Raw genomic sequence first — 22967 nt, 5'->3', positions numbered from 1 at the left:
CCCCCCTTTTTTTTTAAGATATTTTAAGATAATATATTTTAAATCCATTATCTAAAATGTTAAACAAATTGAAGTTGACCGAGTTACTGATTTTTATTACGTTATTTGTGATTTTGGTGCACTGTTCGTACTATTTGTAAAATTACCCATTGAATCAATGTAAAACTCCTTTCCAGTCTTCCAATTTAGTAAGCATCATTGATGCAAAACAGAACTTAGATACAGGCATAACATTAGGTTATTCAATGCAGTTGTCATGAACTTAGATACATAAATCCTTTGCTAGTTTGAGATTTAGACTGTTTTTATTATTGTACATATCCCTTGTTTTAATAGTGGTTTGGTTATTTACTTGTATGCTTCTGGAAACAACCTCAGGAAAGTCTATTTTGATAAACAAAAAGTTTGCATCTCTAAAATTCACATATATGTTACCAAGATTCATGGCTATCATGTCTGGAGGGTGCTAACAGTAGGGTCTTGCTTGTTTTCTCCTAGGAGAGAAGTGCATACTCACTGAGCATCTTGTTTCCATCAGCTTCTTGATTTCATATTTGCAGGTGCAAATTTAAGCTAGAGACACAATAGCAAAAAGGGCCCCATGCAGTTCTGTTGGAAGCTGGTAGGGTGTAGTGTTCCAGTTTTGGTGGGTATCCTTGAATAGGCTCCTACACACACATAAATACATACATACATTCTCCATGATCATTTCACTTGCAAAGAATCAGATGTCAATCACAGTATTCTTCATAAAGCTGTAGGTAAATATGCTATGCAAACTCCGTGAACGAAAGTCTGGAACAGAAGGAGCTCAGGCTTGAAACTGTAGATGGCAAATCTGAAGGAGACAAGTAGAGAGATGGGAAAGGCTTAGTGATGTGCTTATAGCTGAGTTGCTGAGGAGATGTCGTAGCATGTTGTAGTGTGTTGTGTGGCTGGAGTGTCCAAGACGCTGAAGACCGTATCTTCACATTTATATCATGATTTCATAGACCAGGCAAGAGAAGAGGAAGTGAATTATCGAGGGTCAGTATGATTTGCATCTATAATTTGATCTCATCCAGCTGCTGACCTATCACAGCTCAGCATGCTGGTGATAATAGAGGCCCTGAAAAACAAATCCTTCTTGAACTTCACAGATCAGTGTCTGAATGCCTATCTTCAATATGAAATTAAATAGGGAAATTATTATGCTGGTATTTTGTTCTCTCTGTACAAGTGAAGTATACAAATGTATATTTGTATTTTATTAGCATCAAAATATATTTTAAAGCTTTGAGTGTTTGACCCTTCCAACATATCCTTTGGTTTGGTTGGAAGTGCAGAAAATCATCTGGCAATGTGCACAAAAAGGTGGTTCACTCTGAGTCCTCAATTAAAATCACAAGGAATCTGTTCAACATCTAAAAAGTGTTGTGAAGGGAGGGTGTCAAGAAGACGGAGCCAGGCTCTTTTCAGTGGTGCCAAGTAATTTCATGGTCACGGGCAAAAACCGGTGCACAGGAGGTTCCACCTGGATATAAGGAAGAATTTCTTCACTGTGCACTGGAACAGATTGCACAGAGTGTGTGGAGTCTCCCACACCAGAGATACCCAGTAACCATCTGGAGCAATCCTGTGCCATGTGCTCTAGGATGGCCCTGCTTGAGCCGGGGAAGTTGGACTAGGCTCTGCTGTGGTGACTTCCAAACCTGACCCATTCTGTGATGAGTTGTGTTTTCTAGTACACCAAGGAGAGCATTGTCATTACAGGGTGAGCATTGTCTTAAGAGTGAATTTGACCACTGTAGTATGGAAAAAAATTGAAAAATAATATATTCAAACAAGTGTCTGAAAGCCCTTGAGTGAAAAATATGCCTGAGGTAACATTTTTAGATAAATACAAAACTATTTAATTTGGTTTCAGAAAGTTTCTAATATGTAGGACTGTTTTCTGAAGTCTTAGTGTTATGAATTAAGTAAACTTTTGTAATATGGCTTTCTCTGAAATAATTCTGAGAGAAGAAAGGGCAATTCTGTAATAAACAAACTGTTAAATTATTTGGATTGTTCTAGTAAAGGCATTTTTGAGAAGTGAAGTTTGATTTTGTTGGAATCATTGGATCCTACTTTTGTGATGGTAATCTAAGTACTTTTGTTAATTGATCTCAAGACTGACAGAGACTAGAAACTTAATTTTCTGTGGACAATTTTGGAAAAGAGTAGCAGTTTTTTGCAGAGAAGCAGCTGAGACCAGGGAATAAGTCTTTATCGGTACCCTCCTCTAGTTAAAAATATTTTCTAGATCAGTATGCAGATTTTTGGTTCTCTTTTCATTAGTAGACAAGGAACAAGCCAGGGTATTTGGATCTTTTAGGAATTCCTTTGAATTGAACCATTAAAAGACAGGGCTGGCCAGGGGAGGTTTGTTTTGGTTTTGGGTATAGTTTTTTTTCTTTCTTTCTGTCAGTTGCAAATCAGGAATGTATTTCTGTTGAAAGACAAAAGTATTTCTGTTAAGTGGCTACATACCTATTGCATTCATCCTGATATCTGTGAAAAGTAAGCACACAACTTGTTTAAATAGCAGTCTGAATGAGATCAAATGTTTGCATATGTGATTAGTGTTTAATAACATTTGACAGATATTTCTTTAGACTATCTGATATATGTTTAAGATACTTAATAAGAAAAAGAAAATGTTTTAAGTCTGTTTTTAAAAGTGCTATGGTACTGGTTGTCTCTGTATTATAAATAGTTTTTTAAACATTTTAGTTGGCTGTTTTTATAGTTTGCCCTAATGCCCTTAACTAGCCTCTCTAACTTTCACAGCTGTTACACTAGTTGCAGGCTCATGTCACTTTATAAGGATTTGGTACTTCAAGAAATGCACAACCATCTTCCAGTCTGCCTTGCAAGGTTTTTTTTCTTTATTGAAGTTTGGGTATATTATTACATGTTTTTTTTTTTAAGCTCTAATATATGTTTTTGACTGGAGTAGTCAGTTCACTGATACCAGCTTTGGCTGCTGAATTAATGATACCAAATGATCAGCAGAAAAAGAACATTTTAGACACACTTTCATTTACATCTCAAAAAGACCTTGCAGTACATCTTTACTGGATTTGTTCAGTTTATTTTATGTATGTACACCTTCAAGGTATAGTGAGTCAAGCCTGTAAAAGAGTATTTTGAAAAATTTCTGACATTTAATTGAACTTTGACAGTTTTGGTAAATGTTGATATTCTCTTATACTCCTGTGTTTGATTGGAAAAATGTCAGAGACATTACTGCTGCAGGTTTGTAAATGCAGCTTTGTGCTTTTTCCAGTGGTCATTGTATGAAGCTATATCATCACTCTATTTATCTTCAAAATATTATGCAGTGAACAATTTCAAATTCAAGGTTCAGCATCATAGTGGCCAAAAGGAAGTTTTGCTTTGCCCTGTGATGAAGTACCTAATAAGAACAGTAGTTATGTTACTAATTCTGCTCATTTTTTTCTCTCTTAATTTTCTGTTAATTTATGATCTTACTGTTACAGCTTCTGCTACATTTGAAGACTTTCAAATCCGGCCCCATGCTCTGTTTGTTCATTCATATCGTGCTCCAGCCTTTTGTGACCATTGTGGAGAGATGCTGTGGGGGCTGGTGCGTCAGGGGCTCAAATGTGAAGGTAAGCTGCAGTGAGGTGTAATTTTTCAGTCTAAAGAAGAGACTTTTCCATTCTACTTCTGTGTGTTGTGTCTAATGTTGCTTTTAAATTGGTTAGAGACAGTTAGAGCTGTCGATGTAATTAACCGATTAAAGAACTTACCTTTTTGACTGCTCTGAGGCATCTTAGATATGGCTCTTCTTGACTAGAAAAAAATTCAGTCAATACATATAAGAAAAGGCTGGGTGTTTTACTCTTCCCTTACAATTCCTAATGATCTTGTGTCTCATTTTGTATCACATAATTCAGATTATTTAACTGAAGTTACTGTAAATCCTTATGAGATTGTAAGAGCTGTTTTCTCATTTTGCCACACCTATTTGACTTCTGGTAGACTGAATCCAATAGACTATACCATTTTTGGTGAGACTTCCTTGCCTCCCAAGTGCTGATCATAGAAATTTCCTGCATTTTGAGAGCATAGATTTTGAAAAATCAAAGAAAAAACACTTGTTGTACATACATCTGTTTGCATGTGATAACATTATCTCTCTAAAAATTTGCTAAATTTTAAGAGCAGACTAGATGGAAGAAAATCAATCATAAATAAAGGTAGTGTTTTTGAATTTGTGTTGATTTTGAAAAAAATCCAAATTATTATGCTTTTTTGAATACTAAACCATAATCAAATGGTTTTAAATTTCTCTTTTCAGGATGTGGTCTAAATTACCATAAGAGATGTGCATTTAAAATTCCTAACAACTGCAGTGGTGTACGAAAAAGACGCCTGTCAAATGTATCCCTAACAGGACTCAGCACCATTCGAACAGTTTCTGCAGAGCCCTCACCCAGTGTGACGGATGAAGCCCTTCTGGTATGGGATTCCCTAGCTGTGGAGGCCGTGGGAGGAGCTCAGAAATGATGACATTTTGTGCCATAGAATCTGGTTTTGCCTGTTACAGACTACAGAGGAGGGTGGTATGTAAATTATAGAGAGGGCATCTTGACATAAAAGGGAGGTCACCAGCTTAAGGTATGTGGGCTTAAGGTATGTGTCACTTCTGATACTCCCAGGAGTCTCCTCCTTTGTCAAGAATTAGGTTATTTTTTAAGATCTAAAACTGCCACCTATGCAGTTAGTGTACATAAGTAATTGGATCTTGGAGAATCTCTTCTGGAGCTAGATACTGAATTTCTTCTGTATTGGATCATTATTTCCTTTGACTTATTAAATAAGAAAGATTCACCTCATTAAAATACTTTAAAACAGTTTAATGCTGTGGTGACCCAGACACCACAGCATTTAACTGAGTATCTGTCACATTCAAGTCTGTAGTTAATTAGTTGGAGGCTGTGTATTTAGCATATTTCTGTGTGTTCAGAAGAAAGTAGGAGAAATCTCCACTAGATCCTTAAATGGCTCTTTGTGGTGAATGTATTTATGTCTGTATATATATGTGTAGACGTACATATAGATGTACAGCATACACCAAAGCATGTAAATATATGGTTTACTTGTATATTCATTAATATATTAGTTTTCTGAAATGAAAGTAACTCTTCTGAAAACAAAATGTTGATTGGAGTAAATGACAAAGATACCTAATTTTTATTTTTAGCATGTTTGTTCTTTTTTGTACTCATGGTCATAATACACTTGAATAGTTAAGATTTTACACAGTGTATAAATGAATCCACTCCTAAGGGAAGGTTTTGAAAACCTTAAGGTTTAAAAGAGAGGAAAGAATTTATAAGTACACACAACAATTATCATGTTTTCCTCTCAATTAGAATATTAAACTTATTAAACTTGACATACTAAAAGGACACTACTGCAAATTATGTAGACATGGTGTTAGATGCAGTACCATCTACGAACCATAATTATGTACTTATGCTACTGATTATCATTAGTCTAAAGCTACTTGGAAATTAAGGTTAACATTATGAATCTGTATTTTTAATTGAAAGGCTGCATAAATGAGTAAGGTGCTTAAGTTCCACAAACTACAGCAACAAATGTTTACGGATTAATCATAATTCTCAGCAGGTTGTTTCACAAATTACTTAGGTCAAGACAGAAAATTTTGAGGAAGGCTGGCCATAATTCTGATCTTTTTTTTTTTTTTAAATTTTGGTTTAAAAAATTGAGTGAGCATCCTGGTATAGCGTCTCTAAATACTCACTGCACTATACAGTTAAAATGTAGCAGAAGTTTTTCAATTTGAAAACATTTTAAATTATATGACCATGTTGTTTGTTGACACATTCTTATACAAAATACCTGTTCTGACAAGCTGTATGTTTCAAAATGTTTGAAAGCATTAAAAGAAGGGCAGTTAAGAAAGGCAGTGTCATCTATACTGCAGGCTGTACTTCTCAGAGAACTCGTAAGCACACTGGTGTGCCTGTGTTGATGATTCAGAACATCACACATGCGCACACACACGTGCACGCACAAAGAAAATATATTTACAGTAGGAAAAGGGATGGGCCTAGAGAAATCAAATAGTTTTCTTATCTCACTTTTATTTCATGAAATCTCATTTACCAGATTTTCAGAAATGCTCTTACACAACTTCTATATGTCTTTTGTTCTGTTTAGTTTTTTTTTCCTTTGAATGTATTTCCATTCCCGCCCCCTCAACTGCTTTTTTTTTAAGTGGCATAAGCTTTGTCAGTTCTCATGTACCAGATCTGTCCTTTGGACTCAATTCTTCCACAGTGCTTGTGAGTCAAGTTTTATGACAGTTTATATGGCGATGCCAATCAAACCATGCACTTTGGAATGTCTTTCATTTTTCTACAGTCTGTGTAAATATACTGAGAAACATCAACCTTGTTCTTAAAAGTGCATCATTCATTACTAATATTGATGTGTTACTTGTATCACTGCTAACAAAACATAATCTCTGTTATATCAATCAGTTCTTCAAATAGGACTCAAATGTATTTTTACCCCTAATTACTATGTAGAATCAGAGCAGTTGAGAGGGAATAATTCCTGGAGATCTTTGATAGATGTCATTATCAAACTTAGTTGCTGTTTCTTTTTTAGTTGATGTAGTGTACACCTGATAGGAGACACAGCATGTAAATCTGTCTGCCTTCTGGAAAAATTACACTTACAAAATAAATAAGTCACGCCCTATCTTATGAAATTTTGTCATTTAAAAATCTTTGAGGCAGGATAATGTGGAATCCTTCAAAATGTACCTATACTTTAATTATCCTTGCACAGAACCACCATGCACAGAAACAGTTTCATTTTGGGTATAAATGTTTTCATTAGCCAATAAAACATTTCATTTGAGCTGAAAATTGAATTGGGCCTATATTCGAGTACAGCTTTAAAACTCTACCTCCAAAGAAAAGAAATCTTCTTTTGATTCTTAGTAGTGTAAAACTCATTAATAGAAATGCTAAAAACAAAGTAGAAATAGGAGAATACAATGCAACCCAGATTTTTACATGTCTCAGCTCTAATGCAGTTCTTAAGCATTTATTCTATAAAAAAGAATGAGAGTATAATATGATCCCACATTCATGCTTGCTTCTAAAATAACATTATTTTCTGTCTTTTTCTCTCCCTTATTTTCTTGTTCTGTTTTTCCTTCTTTCCAACTACCTGTCAGTCTCCTGTCAGCCCTGGCTATGAGGTATGTACTGAATTTACTCCCTACCATGCTATCAGCAACATCCTCTTATTATTATTAGTATGAATTTGAAGGCATGCAGGGATTAAATCAGATTAGTAGCACCCAGATTCCATAGTGAAGGTCAAAATTCTTATACTAAACAGTAAAATTAATGAACATGAAAATATTTCAATACAAAAGTGATCTTTGCATTTCTTAGGCTTGAAAGAGGTCATTGGTTAGACTGAAGCCCTAATTTATACTGGTAGTAACACGTGGGGGAAAAAAATTAACTTAATTTTCAGGACTTGGGAATTTGCTGGAGTATTGTAGAAAATAAACATTTTATTTTTAAGCTGAACAAACTTCACAATCAAGTGATCACCAGCAATAAACTTCTGATACCATACTGCCATTGGGGTACCTCTTTCTTTCAGACTATGGTTGAATCATAAAAAAAAAACAGTCTAGGATTCTACAGTTCCATATTTCTGTGGAAATAGCCATGAACAATGTACAAGTAAGTTACAGCTCTATATATGAAGAGTGTAAAGCCTAAATAAAAAAAAAAATATATTTTTTTAAGTGGGTGATTCATGTCAGAGGTTGCTCTCTTTGACTTTCACTATGGATTTTTTAAAAAAGTTTGGTTTTTCTTCAAAGTTTCAAAAGCTTTTGAAACTAAGAAGTATTGGCATTTTTCTCTTGTAGCGTGTATTTGGGATGCAACCAGAAAAGAACAGGCTTTTCAAATGTTAGAAGTACTGCATTTTAGAAATACTACGTAGTTAGTCTGAGGAATATTTTGTTATGCTAAAATAAAGATTTCCATGACCAAGCATCTATTTCTTTGAAAGAAATAACTGTGTTTCCTGTAATCATAGAATGGTTTATGTTGGAAGGAACCTTAAATATCATATGGTTACAATGACCCTACAATGGTTAGGGTCATCTTCCACTAGAGCAGTTGCTCAAAGCCCCACTTGCAGGGATGAGGTTTCTATTTCTTTCTAAAACATAAACATTCTTACTGTGTGCTCCAGAATTCCAGCTCCACAGAATATCCATAAAGCAATACAAACGTATATATAAACCACAGTTTTTGTAATATCTAAGATAACTGTATTTTAAATACAAAACTGTCTGATAAATGATGAATCCACCAATCTGGATAATGGTGGGTTACCCTAAAGTAGCAGTAATTAAAGGTAGGTGTGGAAAAAAAAGGTAGTTGAAAGAAAAAATTGTGTTTCTATTGTGAAAAGAAAATATTTTAGCTACCTGTGCTTTTGCTTCAAAATACATTTATATGATACAATAGAATTTTAATTTTATTTTTTAATATAAGTTTCCATTATTTTGGGAAGTTTTATTTGTTTTCTAGAAGAATATAGTAAGGTCATTTTATAAACACACTTGAAGTGATTTCTTGGAAAAAGTCTAGCTGAGGTTTGCTTTTAAAATAGGAATGATGTGTCTCATGGGGCGTAGGTAAGTAGTATATTACTTATTTTTGATGAAGAATCAGGAATTTCAGGGTTTTTTTGCTTAATAATTCAAGATTTAAAATGTAAATACTTTTGGTTGAAAAGACTATGTATGTATCACTGACAGAATATAAAGCACCAGGTGTTGTTTGCCGCTGTAGATTTGTTATAAGCAGAGCTGGCTTGAGGCTCTTTAGCTATATATAGAAGTGATTCTGCAGAACTAGGGCAGTAGATGCTGTGGGAGGGAATTGTCTTGAGTTGTAGGTGGCCATTTTCTCTTTCTTCCCTCACACCCAACACTTAATACAGATGCCCTTTTGTCTTAGCCCACTGAAATAGGGAGTCCTTGTTTCCAGTGACTCAGAAATAGCCACTCTAAGAAACCTTTGTGTTCCATACTCCTACAGAAGACGCATCTCCTTTTCCCGGTTCCAGTTCCCTACAGAGTCTTGTATTCCTCCCTGGCTCACTGAACTGGAAAAAAAAGGCCCTTGAGGAAGGGAATAAAGAGCTGGGGTGTTGCAGCTGAGAGCATCTTGGTGCCTTAAACCACTTCTAATTACAAGTCCTTTTCTAATGGCTGAAGTAGAGTTCATTAGACTGAAGATCCTCAAAGGCAAAATTAATATTTTCTTTTGAAGGCACTTGAGTTAACTGTGAATTAATACTATTCTGTTATGTTTTATTCTTGTCACCCTCAAGTTATCTTTCCGTGCTTCAGTGACACCCACTGCACATTCCTCTCTGTCTGAATGGGAGCTGACTTTCAGTGTGCCCATATGTTTAATAAAAACCCCTATGCTGTTTTGCATAGTGCTTCTGGAGTTTGCTCCAAAATATTAGAGTTTATTTAAAAATAACAAGAGGTGAAATAGAGGCTTTGAGTAAGTAAACCAACCCTAAGTAATGTTCACATTGACCTAGTGCCAGATCCACCAGGTGAATATAGGTTCATGCACTAAATAGAACTAAGAATCGAGAACTCCATGAATCTGACATTGAAAACTGAATATTTAAATAGGAATTCAGGTGAATTCTACAATAATTTATGTATTTTTTAGTTTTTTTGCCTTTTTACAATAGCTTAAAATAGCTAAACATAGTAAAGGTTAAAATCAAAAAGTATTTAAAAAGTAGTTCTCTTTTTTCTTAAAGTGTTGCATATCTATGATATTCAAAGTTCAGCTGAACTATTTACTGAACATATTAAATCATTTTAGGATACAGAAGGTAAATTTGGACTGGCTTACTTTGCACACTGCTGAGCCATAAAATAACTAGTCCCAGTACTACCTGCTATGCACTAAATGCTGTAGAAGTGAATTTGTTATAGCTGATGTAAAGTACTTTAGTGCTTTTCTGACCTAGTTTGCCCCAATATGATTGTTTTAGAGGTTCATTACAACTAGATAAGATATAAAGAATGATCAAGCCAATAATTTCAAGCTACGAGATGTATATTTAGGAAACCATTAAATATTGTGTCAGTTGTGCACCTAATATTTTCTAAATCTCTAGAATAGAATAGGAAGATAGCTAGAACAGAAAATGCTTAACAGGTTAAGATGTACATATTCTGAAATTTCATATGTGATATGTCTGCTTTTTGAATGCAATTGTTAGAGATCCCAGAGGTTTTGTGGGTATTTCACTCCTCAGCTTGGAAGAGAAGTTCAGTTTGGTTTTATCATCAGGTAGCTGCCACTTGTTCTTAAATCACCTATTTGTTGTCAGCTTATCACCCTACATCTGAGTCACCACGGCTTAAACTGGGGATTCATAGAAGCTCTATGACTGGAACAGTAGGAATTGTTCAGGAGTGTGTGGTACATCAAGAGAAAATTAGGAACTAAGTTCTTGTAGTTTCTAAGTACTAGCAAAAGGGTTTGCGCATATGGAAAACTCCCAAATGCTGCAGCACACATTATACTTCCCTGTAGTATCTCTGAGATTTCATTCATAATCATTTGGATTATCATGAATTAGTACAAGATCCCAAAATGTTATTTTGAGGAATAATGGCAATCAACACAACCTTTTTATGTGTGCTGTCATGGCCCAGGTGTGTTCAGTAGTGCTTTCCCTCCCTTTTAATATGCAACCTTGTTTTTCTGTATTTGTAACGTAGTACTGCCCTCAAACTTCAGGACTCACCAAGTAGGTTTGTCTAGATCTGCTCTGTCCAGAGCCAAAACTTTCCAAACCAGTGTCAGTGGTTAAGCCTAAAGACCTGGCTGTTATCCATGATTTGGTGAGGGTGTAGACAGTGACAGATGGGACACGTTTATACATTGGTGTGGGGGAAGGGCAAGATTCATACATGATAGGATGAATCAGAATTGTGCAAAGACTATCTGAAGGGTTTTGTATGGAATTATAATTTGGCTAGGATACTTTTGTGTCGTCGTGTGTGCTTTTCCCCCCCCTTTTTATTAGCTTTATTCAGCAGACATAATAAAGCTGCCAGGTCTGGCTTCTGATGTGGGCACTCTAATACTGCAAAATACCTCCACAAAAATACCTTATTATTAACATTAGGAAGTACATGATACAAGAATAAACTAAATCTAATATTTTTGAATGCATTCGTATTTGTAAGATGCTGGAAAAAGGCTTTGTGCTGTTTAAGTTTTACTATGGCTGCTGGTACTAGCATATCCAAAAAGAAAGGGCTTTCATTTTGGGAATTCCCTGGTTCTGAGGAGTCAGCATAGTCCCACAATGCCTGCTGAAACCCAGTGATCTTCTTTTGCTGTTTTCCAAAATAAGGCAGGTTACAGACAGAGAATTCAAACCACTGTCTGCTGCTGTTGATGTCTGAGTAGAAGAGCGGCGTACATAATAACTTCCATCTGTGGATGGTTTAATATTAACAGCTTGTACTGAAGTCAGTTCTTTGATGTGTTTACACATGTGAAACTGAAATGTTTTTCAGACCATAGCTATCTAAGTGTGGTGCTTGTAGGATTAAATCATACACTTGACTTAGAGAGGAGTGCAAGAAGCCTTGAAAGACAACAGAGTTGATTGCAGTCTAAGTGTGGTATCTCAGTATATTTAACTGAAGATTTGTTTCTTTGAATTCACTTAATTACACTCACGTAGTTTAATTTGTAAAAGAAAGTCAACATTTGCATTGCATTAAAAACAGAGTTCCTGTGGTTACAGGAACCTCTAGCACCTCACTTGACAGTAGCTTCCTGTGAAGAAATTGTGTATGAACATATTAAGGCTTTATCCTCTATCTTTAATATAGGAAGGAAATGCATGTTTCAACAAGTCTGCTTCAACACTAAAAATGAAACTTCATGCAGTTATTGCTGTTTGGTTTTTTGAAATAGACATCACTTTTCTCTGTTGTCCAAGTAAATAAAAAAACATAGATTCTGATAGTTTATTCTTTTGTTAAGGCAAACATTTCAAAATTGTAGGAATACTCTTATTATTTCTGATTGAATATCTCAGTGTAAACTACAGGAATAATGTTGCAACAATTCTTAGATATTGAGCCTGCAAAAGGCTAGCACTTATTTATGTAAGTTTTGAAAAAAATATCTATTTAGGAGAGTATAGGTTGTGTAGCCTGTTCCCTTCTGAGCGAAGGTTACTGACTTGAGCATGTTTCTGCAAGCATGATTGCCGAAATGAAGTAGTTGCTTTCTGACTCTTATAGAACATTAAGCTTTACTAAAAAAGTTTTGTCAGAATCTCTGGAACGTTTTTAGTGGGACTGTCAAAACCTTTTAAAAGAAATAAGCAGTCTCTTCTGTGTTTCAGACTAGCCCATGCAGCTGGATTGCAGAGCTGGTCCTTGTCTTTGTTCCCAGGAGGCCACCTCTGTGTCCAAGCAGTCAGCTTTTATTTCTTCCCATTAGTCCCTTCAGCATCTCCCTACAGCTTCTTTGATTTCTGGAAGTAATAAATGTGAATGCAACAAGACAGTCAAACTCATTGAGGTAATAAGAACAGCTGAATCCATTGGTGGGGAATCAGTATTTATTTCAGTTTCTTAATTGCATTTTGCAGTGTATTTGGACAAGGTAGAAAAGACAGGGAAGATCTGCTGAGCTATTTTTACCTTTGGGGGACTGTCTTCTTCCTGTAATGACTATACAGTGATTTTATGCTTCTGGCTAACATAGACAAATTGTTGTGTCTTCTAATAGCTTTCAACAAAGCTCACCAGAACTCACATGAGGGGCTTCAGTATATTCCAAAAATTGAAGGAAATTGAAGCAAGAAGAAGAAGCAAGTCATCAGTTAAATAAAAGTCAGGAGGAATGCCCCATGTTGGGGAAAAGATTGGCACATTTTCCTTTTTGGAAATAAAAAAACCCACCTTTTTTTTCCCACTTCAAAGTAAGAGTCAACAAACTGGACTCTATTAGCTATTCTCACAGTTAAAACATAATTGAGGTATCTGGATGTGATTAGTGTCAGTGTCTTAGTTGGACAGTTAAGTATCTGCATGCATTTCTTGGTGTTTGTTGTCCCTTGGAAAATAGAACTCTTGAGCTGTTAAAATATAGATTACCTTGCTGGGATGATTGTTCTAAAGGACTGTTTAGTACTTGGAGCTGTGCAGGCTTTTAGTTTCCATGGTGTAATCTGGTTAAGCAATCATTTCCTGGGAAGTTTCCAGACTTGCTGAGTCAGTAGTCTGGCTGGCTACCAGGAAAAACTCATTTATCTTTCTAACAAACCAGGCAGGCCAGCTGAGGAAGGTGCTTTGTGGAGGAGATTCTTGCTTTTGCAGTGAATATAGGATAGTTCTGGTTTCCTGTGCTTTCAGGGGCTTAAAATTGTGGCATCTATCTGATGCTGGGAATACTGGGACTGCTGGAAGTCAGAGCTGAGGGATCTTGACAAGACTTTTGGACTATATTGGCAGGAGAAGCTTATCTGACTAGAGGGAGGAGGTACTCCTCCTAACCAGACAGTCATCAGAGGGTGTGGAAGATGCCCCAGCTGCTGCTGCCATGAGTTATCAGGCACCAGCTTCCCTTCCCCTGCTGCCTTTGAGCAGGACCCAGGGGGAACATTGCCTCTGGCTGGAAGAGGGAGAGAGTGGAGTCAGGCATATCAGGCCTGGGCATGCAGGAGTGAGAGATCCATGAATTCTGATGCCTTTTCAACCATGGGAGAAGGTGAAACTCGGCTTTGCCTCTTGACTTGAAGGCACTGTAAGTTGAGAACTGCTGGTGCCTTACATGGTGTGCCCTACTGCTGGCACACAGCAGCCCAGCACTGGTGGAATGGCAAAGAAAAGCTGAAATACCTTTCTTTTTAAATTGGACTTGAAGACTGACAACTTACAGTAGGTTTTCCAGTGTTTTATCTTCTCTTTAGTATCCATTACTGCTTGAGCTGTAGAGAACACTTACGAATTATTAGCAAAAACTTAGTTAATTGTTCAGGAAGACAGCTTGGCAGCCATGTGAAATGACACTTGAATTTAATATTTCAGAAATCAACTGTGCATTGACTAATATAAATTTTGAGAAGAAGACCGTACCAAACAACATGACAAAAGGTTTAATAATGGTAACCATTTGATCAAGGCTGATGGTATGATGAGTGACTGTTTCAGAGTTATCTCAGAAACAATCAACTCAATGAAAAGCATCTAGAATTCACTTTTTGTTCAACCTGACATTTTCTCAGAAACATATACTTGCACATTAAAACTGAAAAATTCGCTATCAATCTGAGCAAAAGATATAGCAAATAATTTGTCCCACACTTGTTCTGTACCACACCTGAGATTTGATCAGACATCTAGGTCAGAACCAAAGCTGTAGGGAAGACTGTCTCTCTCTGTTAATCATAACTGCCCAAGATTAGTCTCTGTACATTTCTGCAACACTGCTGAAGTTTCTAAAACCTGCAAGGTATTTGGTGAGGAAAGCGGCCAAACCAGCTTTCTAAAATCCTTTAAGCATGAAGTCACCTTGGAATAAGTAATTTGGACTTTGCTTTTAGCAATATTTGGTTGCCAAAACAATTTTTGATTAGGCAATAATTTGGAAGATGAAGACGAAGAGTGGTCATAGAAAAGATTTAATGTAGATTATATTAGTCAGGATTCTAAGAGAGATGATGACAATAGGAGATATTTGGATCACTTTTACTGATACAGACAGGAGTAAGACTGTCAAGAAATAACTCTAGTGATAAGAATGGCAAACTGACATATTAGTTTGTTACAGTGATATAATGAAAACAAGCACTAGAACTCTTCCCCATACATATTCTCACTCCTTTTCAGTTAAATTTCATTTTAAGAGACTTGCATCACTACACGCAAAATGTCCACTAGATGTCCAGATTCAAGAAAGAGAGAGCAAAATGTTGTGACTAATGTGTTGCAAGTAATGATAAGAATTAAGATGAATCCTTTAGGAATTACTTTATTTGAAAAGAAAATATTTACATTAAGTTGTAGTATGTCACAAGTAGAACTTTTCTTGTGGGCACTGAAGAGCAAACTCAGGGCTAGGTCTCTGGTCATAGGGTAGGCTTGAGGCTGTAACTTGTAAGGAACTGAACTGGGACTATGAAGTAGCATCAGTTGGGACCAAATTTTTTTCTATTCTACACAGGCATAAAACTGAGAGAACTGCATCTCTGTTTCTCACTGCTCTTTGTGAGCTTTACCCTGTCCACAAACACTGAGGGCTGTAATTTCCAGGCAGCTGACACTAGCTGAGCAGTGAAGTTTGTGCTCATTCTTCTGTCCTGATGGTCTTCTGCCTTGCATTTTACAGGCCTGTTCATGTTGACTTCATAAGACCTAGTGCAATCTGCATAGAAATAGTTTTATTAGTAGCAAGTTTTATTAGTAGTTAACAAATATTAACTGTGTTTCATCTTAAATTGAGACTAATTGTTTGGGGTTTTTTAATAAAATAAGTATTTTGCAGAGCATGAAGATTTAAACCTACTCAGACTTTTTCCACTTTTATTTGTGATAAAGAAAAAACAGGTGATTTCTTATACTTCTTTCATTCTATTTTCATTGTGGTATCTGGCTCATACAATGTATTTTGCATATTTTTACTTTATTTGAAAGGATTTATGCCTCTTGGGAAAGACACCTAATTCTACAGTATAACCAAAGAATTTTTCTTCATGGCAAGAAATCTATGTGAACTTTGTAAGGAAGAATTTTTTTTCCCCGTGGCAAATACACTGTGAAGGCAAAGCCTAGAATTAATTCCTTCAGTTCTTCTGCCATTAAAATGACTTTTCAATTCCTCTTTACTCCAAAAGTCTCAGACAGTAGCATACAAAAATGTATTTTTCTATATTTTGGTGACTGGGAAATGGTAATCAGATGGAGGAATTTCTATAGCATTATGTATTTGAATTTAAGCAGTGTTTCAAGTTAATGTCTACCTGAAGCTTCAGCTACTACAGTTTTTGATTAGTGCAGGCTCACTGTTAGTGATTTGCTTTCAAGCCTTCAGTTATCAGATTATTTGCAGATGATAGTGAGAAGGTGCTGAGTTTTAAATTACCAAGCTGCATTTTCTCACTTTTTTTTCTCCTTTCAATGCTAATTGTGGGAGTAGTTAGGTTGTTTCTCAAGGGCAAATATTAGGAGAAAGCAGTTTTCTAGATTTGTTGTTTTCTGGCTTAATTATCATATGTACATCTAAATTAATTTAGTAGAGAAAATAAGGTGATTCTTCCAGAAATTCTTTGGATTTCACGCCTTAGACTGTGTGTCTCACATCAGATACATATATACACACACACACACACATATATATATGTAAAAAAGGTATTTAAAGGGGGGGGTGTGTGTGTGTGTGTGTATATATATGCACACACCTTTAAATACCTACTATGATCTATTTTGCATAATCTAAATGTGATGAGGTTAACAACAGCAAAAATTATAAATAAAGGGGATAGAAAATACTAATAGTTTTTCCATCATTAACCTACATGCACATAGAATAATGTAATAATTTTCTGTAATTATTTCTTTCTAAATAAACATTTATAAACATAAAATACAGCCTTTAAAAGTTACTTTTGATGTGAAACAGGAAGAGGTAAAAGTTGTTTTTATCAGAATGTAAAATGCTTTTCTGAGAAATTGTAATTAACATTTTAATTTTGATTATTTCTTTTTAAAAAAACCTGTTTCAGTCACAATATGAAATATTGATACAATATGAAGTATATGACAATAATGTTGACAAAGGTGTTCAGTACCATTCAAATTTTTTACAAGCAGTCTTGAGAGAGGCAATGATGCATGTTCTATTAGTGTTTAAAGGTACTTACATGACTTTTTATGATATGACAGTGTTATTGAAGTGAGGGAATACATGAATGTGATATTCTTTCAGAAATGAATGCAAAACTGCTTTTTATGTATTTTACAGCAAAAGACACCATCAGAATCATACACTGGGCGAGAGAAGAGGTCGAATTCACAGTCCTACATCGGACGACCCATTCAACTAGACAAGATTTTACTGTCAAAGGTTAAAGTGCCTCATACTTTTGTCATCCACTCCTACACACGTCCAACAGTTTGCCAGTACTGCAAGAAGCTTCTCAAAGGGCTTTTTAGACAGGGTTTACAGTGCAAAGGTAAGTAAATGTCCTTTAGAGACATAAAAGCTAAGCATAATAAAATTATTAAATTAGTGTTTGAGTGGTTACTATGCAGCCTTAGTCATGATTTCCTCTCTAAACTGTCTACATGTAGGCACATGTACAATTACATTGGATTAAGCTGCAGTCAAAATTACAGTAATTGGTGTTCTGTAGGATCTGGCTGTGTGGCTGTTCATTCATAGCCTTTGGTGTATGTGCAGTAGTTCACATTTTTCATTCAGGTGTAAATGATCTTGTATTTTGCATAGGTGAACCTGTGCTTACAACAGAATAGTTAACATAATGGACTATATTCTTATCTTCATTGTTTTCAATCCACAAAGTCCTGTGTGTGAATTGACGCATAAGCTTGAGCCTCAGCAGCTCAGTGTTTTGGGGAAGTTGTAATAGAAGTAAAATAAGATGGGGTTATATGTGAATTCAAACCCACATTTTTTCAGTGTGATTAATGTGCTCTCAAGTCTCATGGCATTGTATACCTTAGCAGGTGCTGAAGTGAGTCAGGCCCCTTGGATCCTAGCCTAGATTGCTGGCTCACCTTAGCCAATCTTAGCCTGTAAATACAAAGCATTGTGCATGCTATGGGGTTGGAGTGTTGGCTAATGGATGCTTAAAATCACCTTCCTTCTATCACAATAAATAACAACTCTCATAAAATTGAGCAGTATACTTTGTGTTACATCTTTAACTTAAGGTGTGATTCTGATACAATTTAACTAAAGTAAAATATCTGTCAAAGCATCACCTGTTTCAGTTAATTTTGAATCCTGATGACCTAAGCAAATATTAACCTATTTTTAAAAGAAAAGAAAAAATGCTAAAATTAAAATTTGTCAGTAGTTTGGCATTGCTGTACCTCTAGTTGGTTTTTGGATCAATCTTAAATAACTACAAGGATATAGACAACCTTAGTATGTTTTTTCCTTCCTGACTCTTTGGTTTTCCTGGTGTTTTAGTAACTTAAAGCTCTTAGTTTAAGTAAAATGTATTCATAAGCCAAAAGAAAACAGTTCCTGTGACATCTAATGAAGTGCTACTTACACATATGAAAGAAGTAAAAAAAAAATTTGAAAAATAGGAAAAGGACTGAAGGAACTCTCAGTTGCAAGCTGCCTAGAAGTTGTCTTGAGATGTGAAAAACAAGTATTTTCTCACTTAAAACTGTTGGCTAGGGTTCTCCTGTTTAAATTTTCAGTTATCAGTATTTCCTATGTAGTCAGTCTCATAGACTGCAGCCCATTCTGCTTCTTTCACTGCAAAAACAGCTCTGGCTTTGAAGACAAACACTTGTGTCTCCTCATCACTCCCCTAGATGGGTTGAGCACCACTTTGGCTGCTGTAGTGTCACTCCACCCAGCTACCCTTGGAAAGGCTTTTTTCTCCTCAGAAAGGTGCTTCTAGCATCTTCATCCTGTCCCTTCCACTGACAGGCAGCATGGAGCCAGGCTAGCCCATACTCTCTGAACACAGGACTTGTATTAATGAAATGATAGGGCTTAACATCTATAGGCTGGATAGGAGGACAAAATATAGTTGTGTCTCAGAAAAAGAAATAATTTGGCTGTATCCCTTTTCCACTTACCAGACTGTAGATTCAACTGTCACAAACGCTGTGCTCCTAAAGTGCCAAATAACTGCCTGGGGGAAGTGGCTATTAATGGAGGTAAGTTGCATTAACAATTGTTTCTGTCATTATTTAAACTATTGGTTAAAGGAAAGAGAAATGTAAAACTGTGACATGTGCAAACACACATTTTTCCATTGCTTGGGAGTGGCCTTTCCTCTGCAATAATTCTGTTGTGTGTTGAAGATGAAGTGTGGGAGGAATGCTGTGAGTAGCTCATCCACCATCAGTTTGGAGTGTGTTTCTTCCAAGTAGGTGGCACTGGCAGACAGGCTAAGCTGTGCTACAGAGGTGATGTTAGCAGCAAAATGGCCCTGTGATAACACCTGGTAAGTGCAGAGTGCCAGAGGAAAGTGAAAAGCCACACCTGAGAACTTGGCATTACCTGTCAGCTAGAAGCACAAAATTTTCTTTTAATGTGAGGAGAGGAAAAAAGTGATTATGGATGATCTTCCTGAGAAGAAAAAACATACCTAGAAGAACTAGGAATGCCCTTGAGAAAAAAAATTCCATTTACTCATGGCATAGAACTAATCATACCAGTTGCCACAAATCAAGTCTTGACCACCTGCCCATTTTCCCATTCATGTAGTGCTGGTTTTGTGCTAAGTATAAAAGGTAGGCTTGGCAGACAGTGCTGGAGGAAAAAAGGAGTGCTTGTAGATGAGTTGTTGATCCCCTTGAAAATGTCATTTTCCTGTGTGATGAGGGAATGAGAAGTGTGGTGAAGTGCTCAGTTTCTAATGCGTATTACTGTGTTGTAGCCTAAACTGCTTCTGAGGTTAATAAAGTATTACCTTATGACACATTCTTTTTCCTTTAAATCAGTGGTCTACCTTATTGAAGACAAATCAAGAAATTCCAAAATTTGGAATATTAACTAATGTTTTTCACAGGATTTCTCATAGTAGTGTTACTGTATCACTATGAAATTTTTATGTTTAATAGGAAAATTACTACAGATACTAAGTATTCCACTTGAAATGTGACAAAGTGCCTTGATGTCTTCCTGATGCACCTCTCACTGGACTCTTGGAGCCTTTTTTTTTTCTTTTTTTTTTAATCTTGAACCCTTTATACATCACTTATCCATTCCACAACACAACTATTTCTTCAGGAGTGCAAGTAATATTGCCAATGGAAATTTGTTGTTTGGTTTTCAAAAACTAAAGGATACATACACCATAAGGTGTTAATTCCATTGATAGGAGTGTAAAGTTTTCCCTGAGATTTGCAGTCAGAGAAAATAACTAAATCTGCTTTTAAATTATAAACTTTTTCCTGCATAGTTGCAATTTTAGAGGAGTGATTGATCTAAAGTGCTGTGAAAAGACAGGAAGGAACATAAACTTTGTTTCTGCACAACTGAACTGAATGAAAAAAAATTACATTTGTTTCTGAATTACTCTTCCAAATTCCCTCTTGCCATCTGAGGCAGCTGTATTTCATCCCTCCAACATTCCCCCTCTGCCCTCTCCCCACCTTTGCTTCACAAGCAACATGCTACTTTTGCTTGGACTTTCCTCCTGAGACATGAATCTGATGCTTGGCTAATGGGAAGTGATAGTTTGTCTCAGGAAAGTTTGTGCAGTGTCACTTGGGGTGAGAACACATATTCTGGGCTTACTCCAAGTATATTCCTTGATTCCTTGAAGATTGCCATCTTAAAATTTATAGAACTTGGCTTTTATACACCAAATAATATTCTTAGTATGGTATATATAGAATCCTTGTAGAACTCTGAATTGTGTGTCCTGAATGATTGATAGAGGGTCCCTGGGATTATCAAAGGCAATTTTATTTTGTACCTCATTTGTATCTTCACAGTAATTTGGTTCACATTATTTTCAAACTTAATAAACAAAATACAGTATCTGTCATTTTGTCCATCTGCTGTGTGATGAATCTTCCCTAAAATAGTAAGTGAAGGAAGAGCTGAAGCAATGAAATTCCAAGTATGGTGTCATTAGTAAATGCATTATATACTAAATGTAACGAGTTATTTTTAACTGATTGTAAGTTTATTAAAAATAGAGATTTTAGAAGTGTTGTATGAATAGCAAAGAGAGCCTTGCACTGTGAAGCATCATTCATGACTGAATGACTGGTTCTGCTAGAGATGAAGTATGTGTCTCTTCATCACACATCAGTAATTTATATCCAACTATCTTAAGACTACTGTACATGAAAACAAACTTTTCAGATGTGCACTTCTAATTTCAGTGAATTGCCATCAATTCCAAACATTTTGCTGTCAGACAATTCAATGTGCTTTTTCTTGTGTTACATTGCCTACACTGGCTGTCAAGAACCTTCCTGCACACAATTAGGCAAAAGTTGCTAGGAGAAACTATTTGATATGTTCCATGTGATTTTAACCTTACTTCAAATTTCTGAAACACTGCAACATCCTAGAAAAACCGATGCTGTCTTTACCCTTTGACCGGACTAATGATTTTATATTCCAGATAAATCCATTCACATACAACAAAAAAATTTTTCCTTACTCTGATCTTTCTTAGGCATATCTAATTTGGAAAATGGAAAGTTTAATATAATTTAAATATAAGCTGAATGGTGCTATTAATGCTGTGCCATAGTCAAACCCTAAATCTTTGGTTTTGGTGCTTGTTTAATATTTCTTTTCTAATGGCAGGGAGCATTGTTTCAGTGGTATTGATTATTGTGCTGCTTTGTGCAGGCTTCACGGAAAACATTATTCCTGTGCGAAGGAATATACAGTTCATGATTATAAGTAATTGACTACTTATATTGTCTAGGTGCAGGCAATAGACTTTCAAAGAGAAGTTGAGTGTTTTGGAAGCTTAAAATGTGCCAGGATGTTGTAGTTGGAGTATTGCATGTTTTTAGATAATAACTTGAGAAATGATATTCCAGACCTTCTTAGTCCTGGGGCTGAGTCTGATGTGGTCATGGAAGAAGGGAGTGATGACAATGACAGCGAAAGAAACAGTGGCTTTATCGATGACATGGAAGAATCCATGGCTCATGATTCAGAGATGTCAATGACAGGATGCCATAGTGACAATGGAGAAATGCAGGATGCTGATCTGGATCATGATGAGTCTAACAGGATGATCAGGTGAGCTGGGGAGTGAGTGTACCTTCCATCTTCCTTTGCATTTATTTGTACATGCCATATCTAGGGCTCAAGGGGGAATCTACACTATTCACACTCATTTAAAATGGGGAATGCTGGTGAAATGTTGTGTGTTTGAGAGTGCAGTGGGAATGCTTCACTGATTATATGCATTAGTAATTTAAGAGAAGCTTTATTGTCAAGTTGAAGTAGCATCTGAAAACTTACGCAAAAGAAATTTTTACAAGTCTGTTCTCATACAAAAATGATGTGAAACTATTTGTGCATAAGCACCAGTAAAATATTTATTTATTTATTTATTTATTTATTTATTTATTTATTTATTGTTTACTTATTTTCCAAGGCATTCGTTCCTGGGTTTAACAGTGCAATGCCTGGTCATTTAAATGAATAAACAAAATGTGTAAGTGGCTATGGTATAATCAGATCTAGATTATTTGTTTGTATTTTTAGATGCCTTTATTAAAGGAAAGTTTGACAAACTTAAAGTAGTAATTTGAAGCAAGTTACAAAATAGATTAGTGCTTTGAAATGACTGTTCAGGAAGGAAAAGAGGAACTGGGTTGTACAATGTACCTCAGAAGTAAATTAAGAGAAGAAACATTATTCACTTATCAGAACTGTCTGAATAGTATGGAAAAAGTAGGGATTATTTATTGTCAAGGAACCTAAAATGAATTAAGATAATTTCAGCTGTAATTTCCTTGACGCAAGGGATCTATACATTTAAGGGATCTATACCTTATAAAACATTTTTCTTTCATGGGTCTGTTTGACCTGCGATTTCATCTTTTATTTTGCTTGTTGGAAGTCTCTCTCATT

General features: G+C 35.8%; 1 protein-coding gene across 2 annotated transcripts in view; it reads left to right on the top strand.

Annotated features, from left to right (window-relative positions):
• PRKD1 (protein kinase D1) overlaps positions 1-22967 on the top strand; it is a 116928-nt gene that overhangs the window by 69881 nt on the left and 24080 nt on the right. The window contains exons 3-8 of one of the 2 annotated variants that reach the window (XM_015631591.3): positions 3525-3656; positions 4349-4509; positions 7271-7294; positions 17163-17373; positions 18986-19063; positions 21923-22127. In XM_015631591.3, coding sequence (XP_015487077.1) covers positions 3525-3656; positions 4349-4509; positions 7271-7294; positions 17163-17373; positions 18986-19063; positions 21923-22127 — 811 coding nt within the window. The remainder of the gene's footprint in view (positions 1-3524; positions 3657-4348; positions 4510-7270; positions 7295-17162; positions 17374-18985; positions 19064-21922; positions 22128-22967) is intronic. The other variant, XM_015631592.3, reaches the window with a different exon arrangement.

The sequence above is a fragment of the Parus major genome, chromosome 5, assembly GCF_001522545.3.
Source record: "Parus major isolate Abel chromosome 5, Parus_major1.1, whole genome shotgun sequence".
Lineage (NCBI taxonomy): Eukaryota > Metazoa > Chordata > Aves > Passeriformes > Paridae > Parus > Parus major.
The sequence above is the reverse complement of the archived record's forward strand: the minus strand, read 5'-3'. Positions and strand labels throughout refer to the sequence as shown.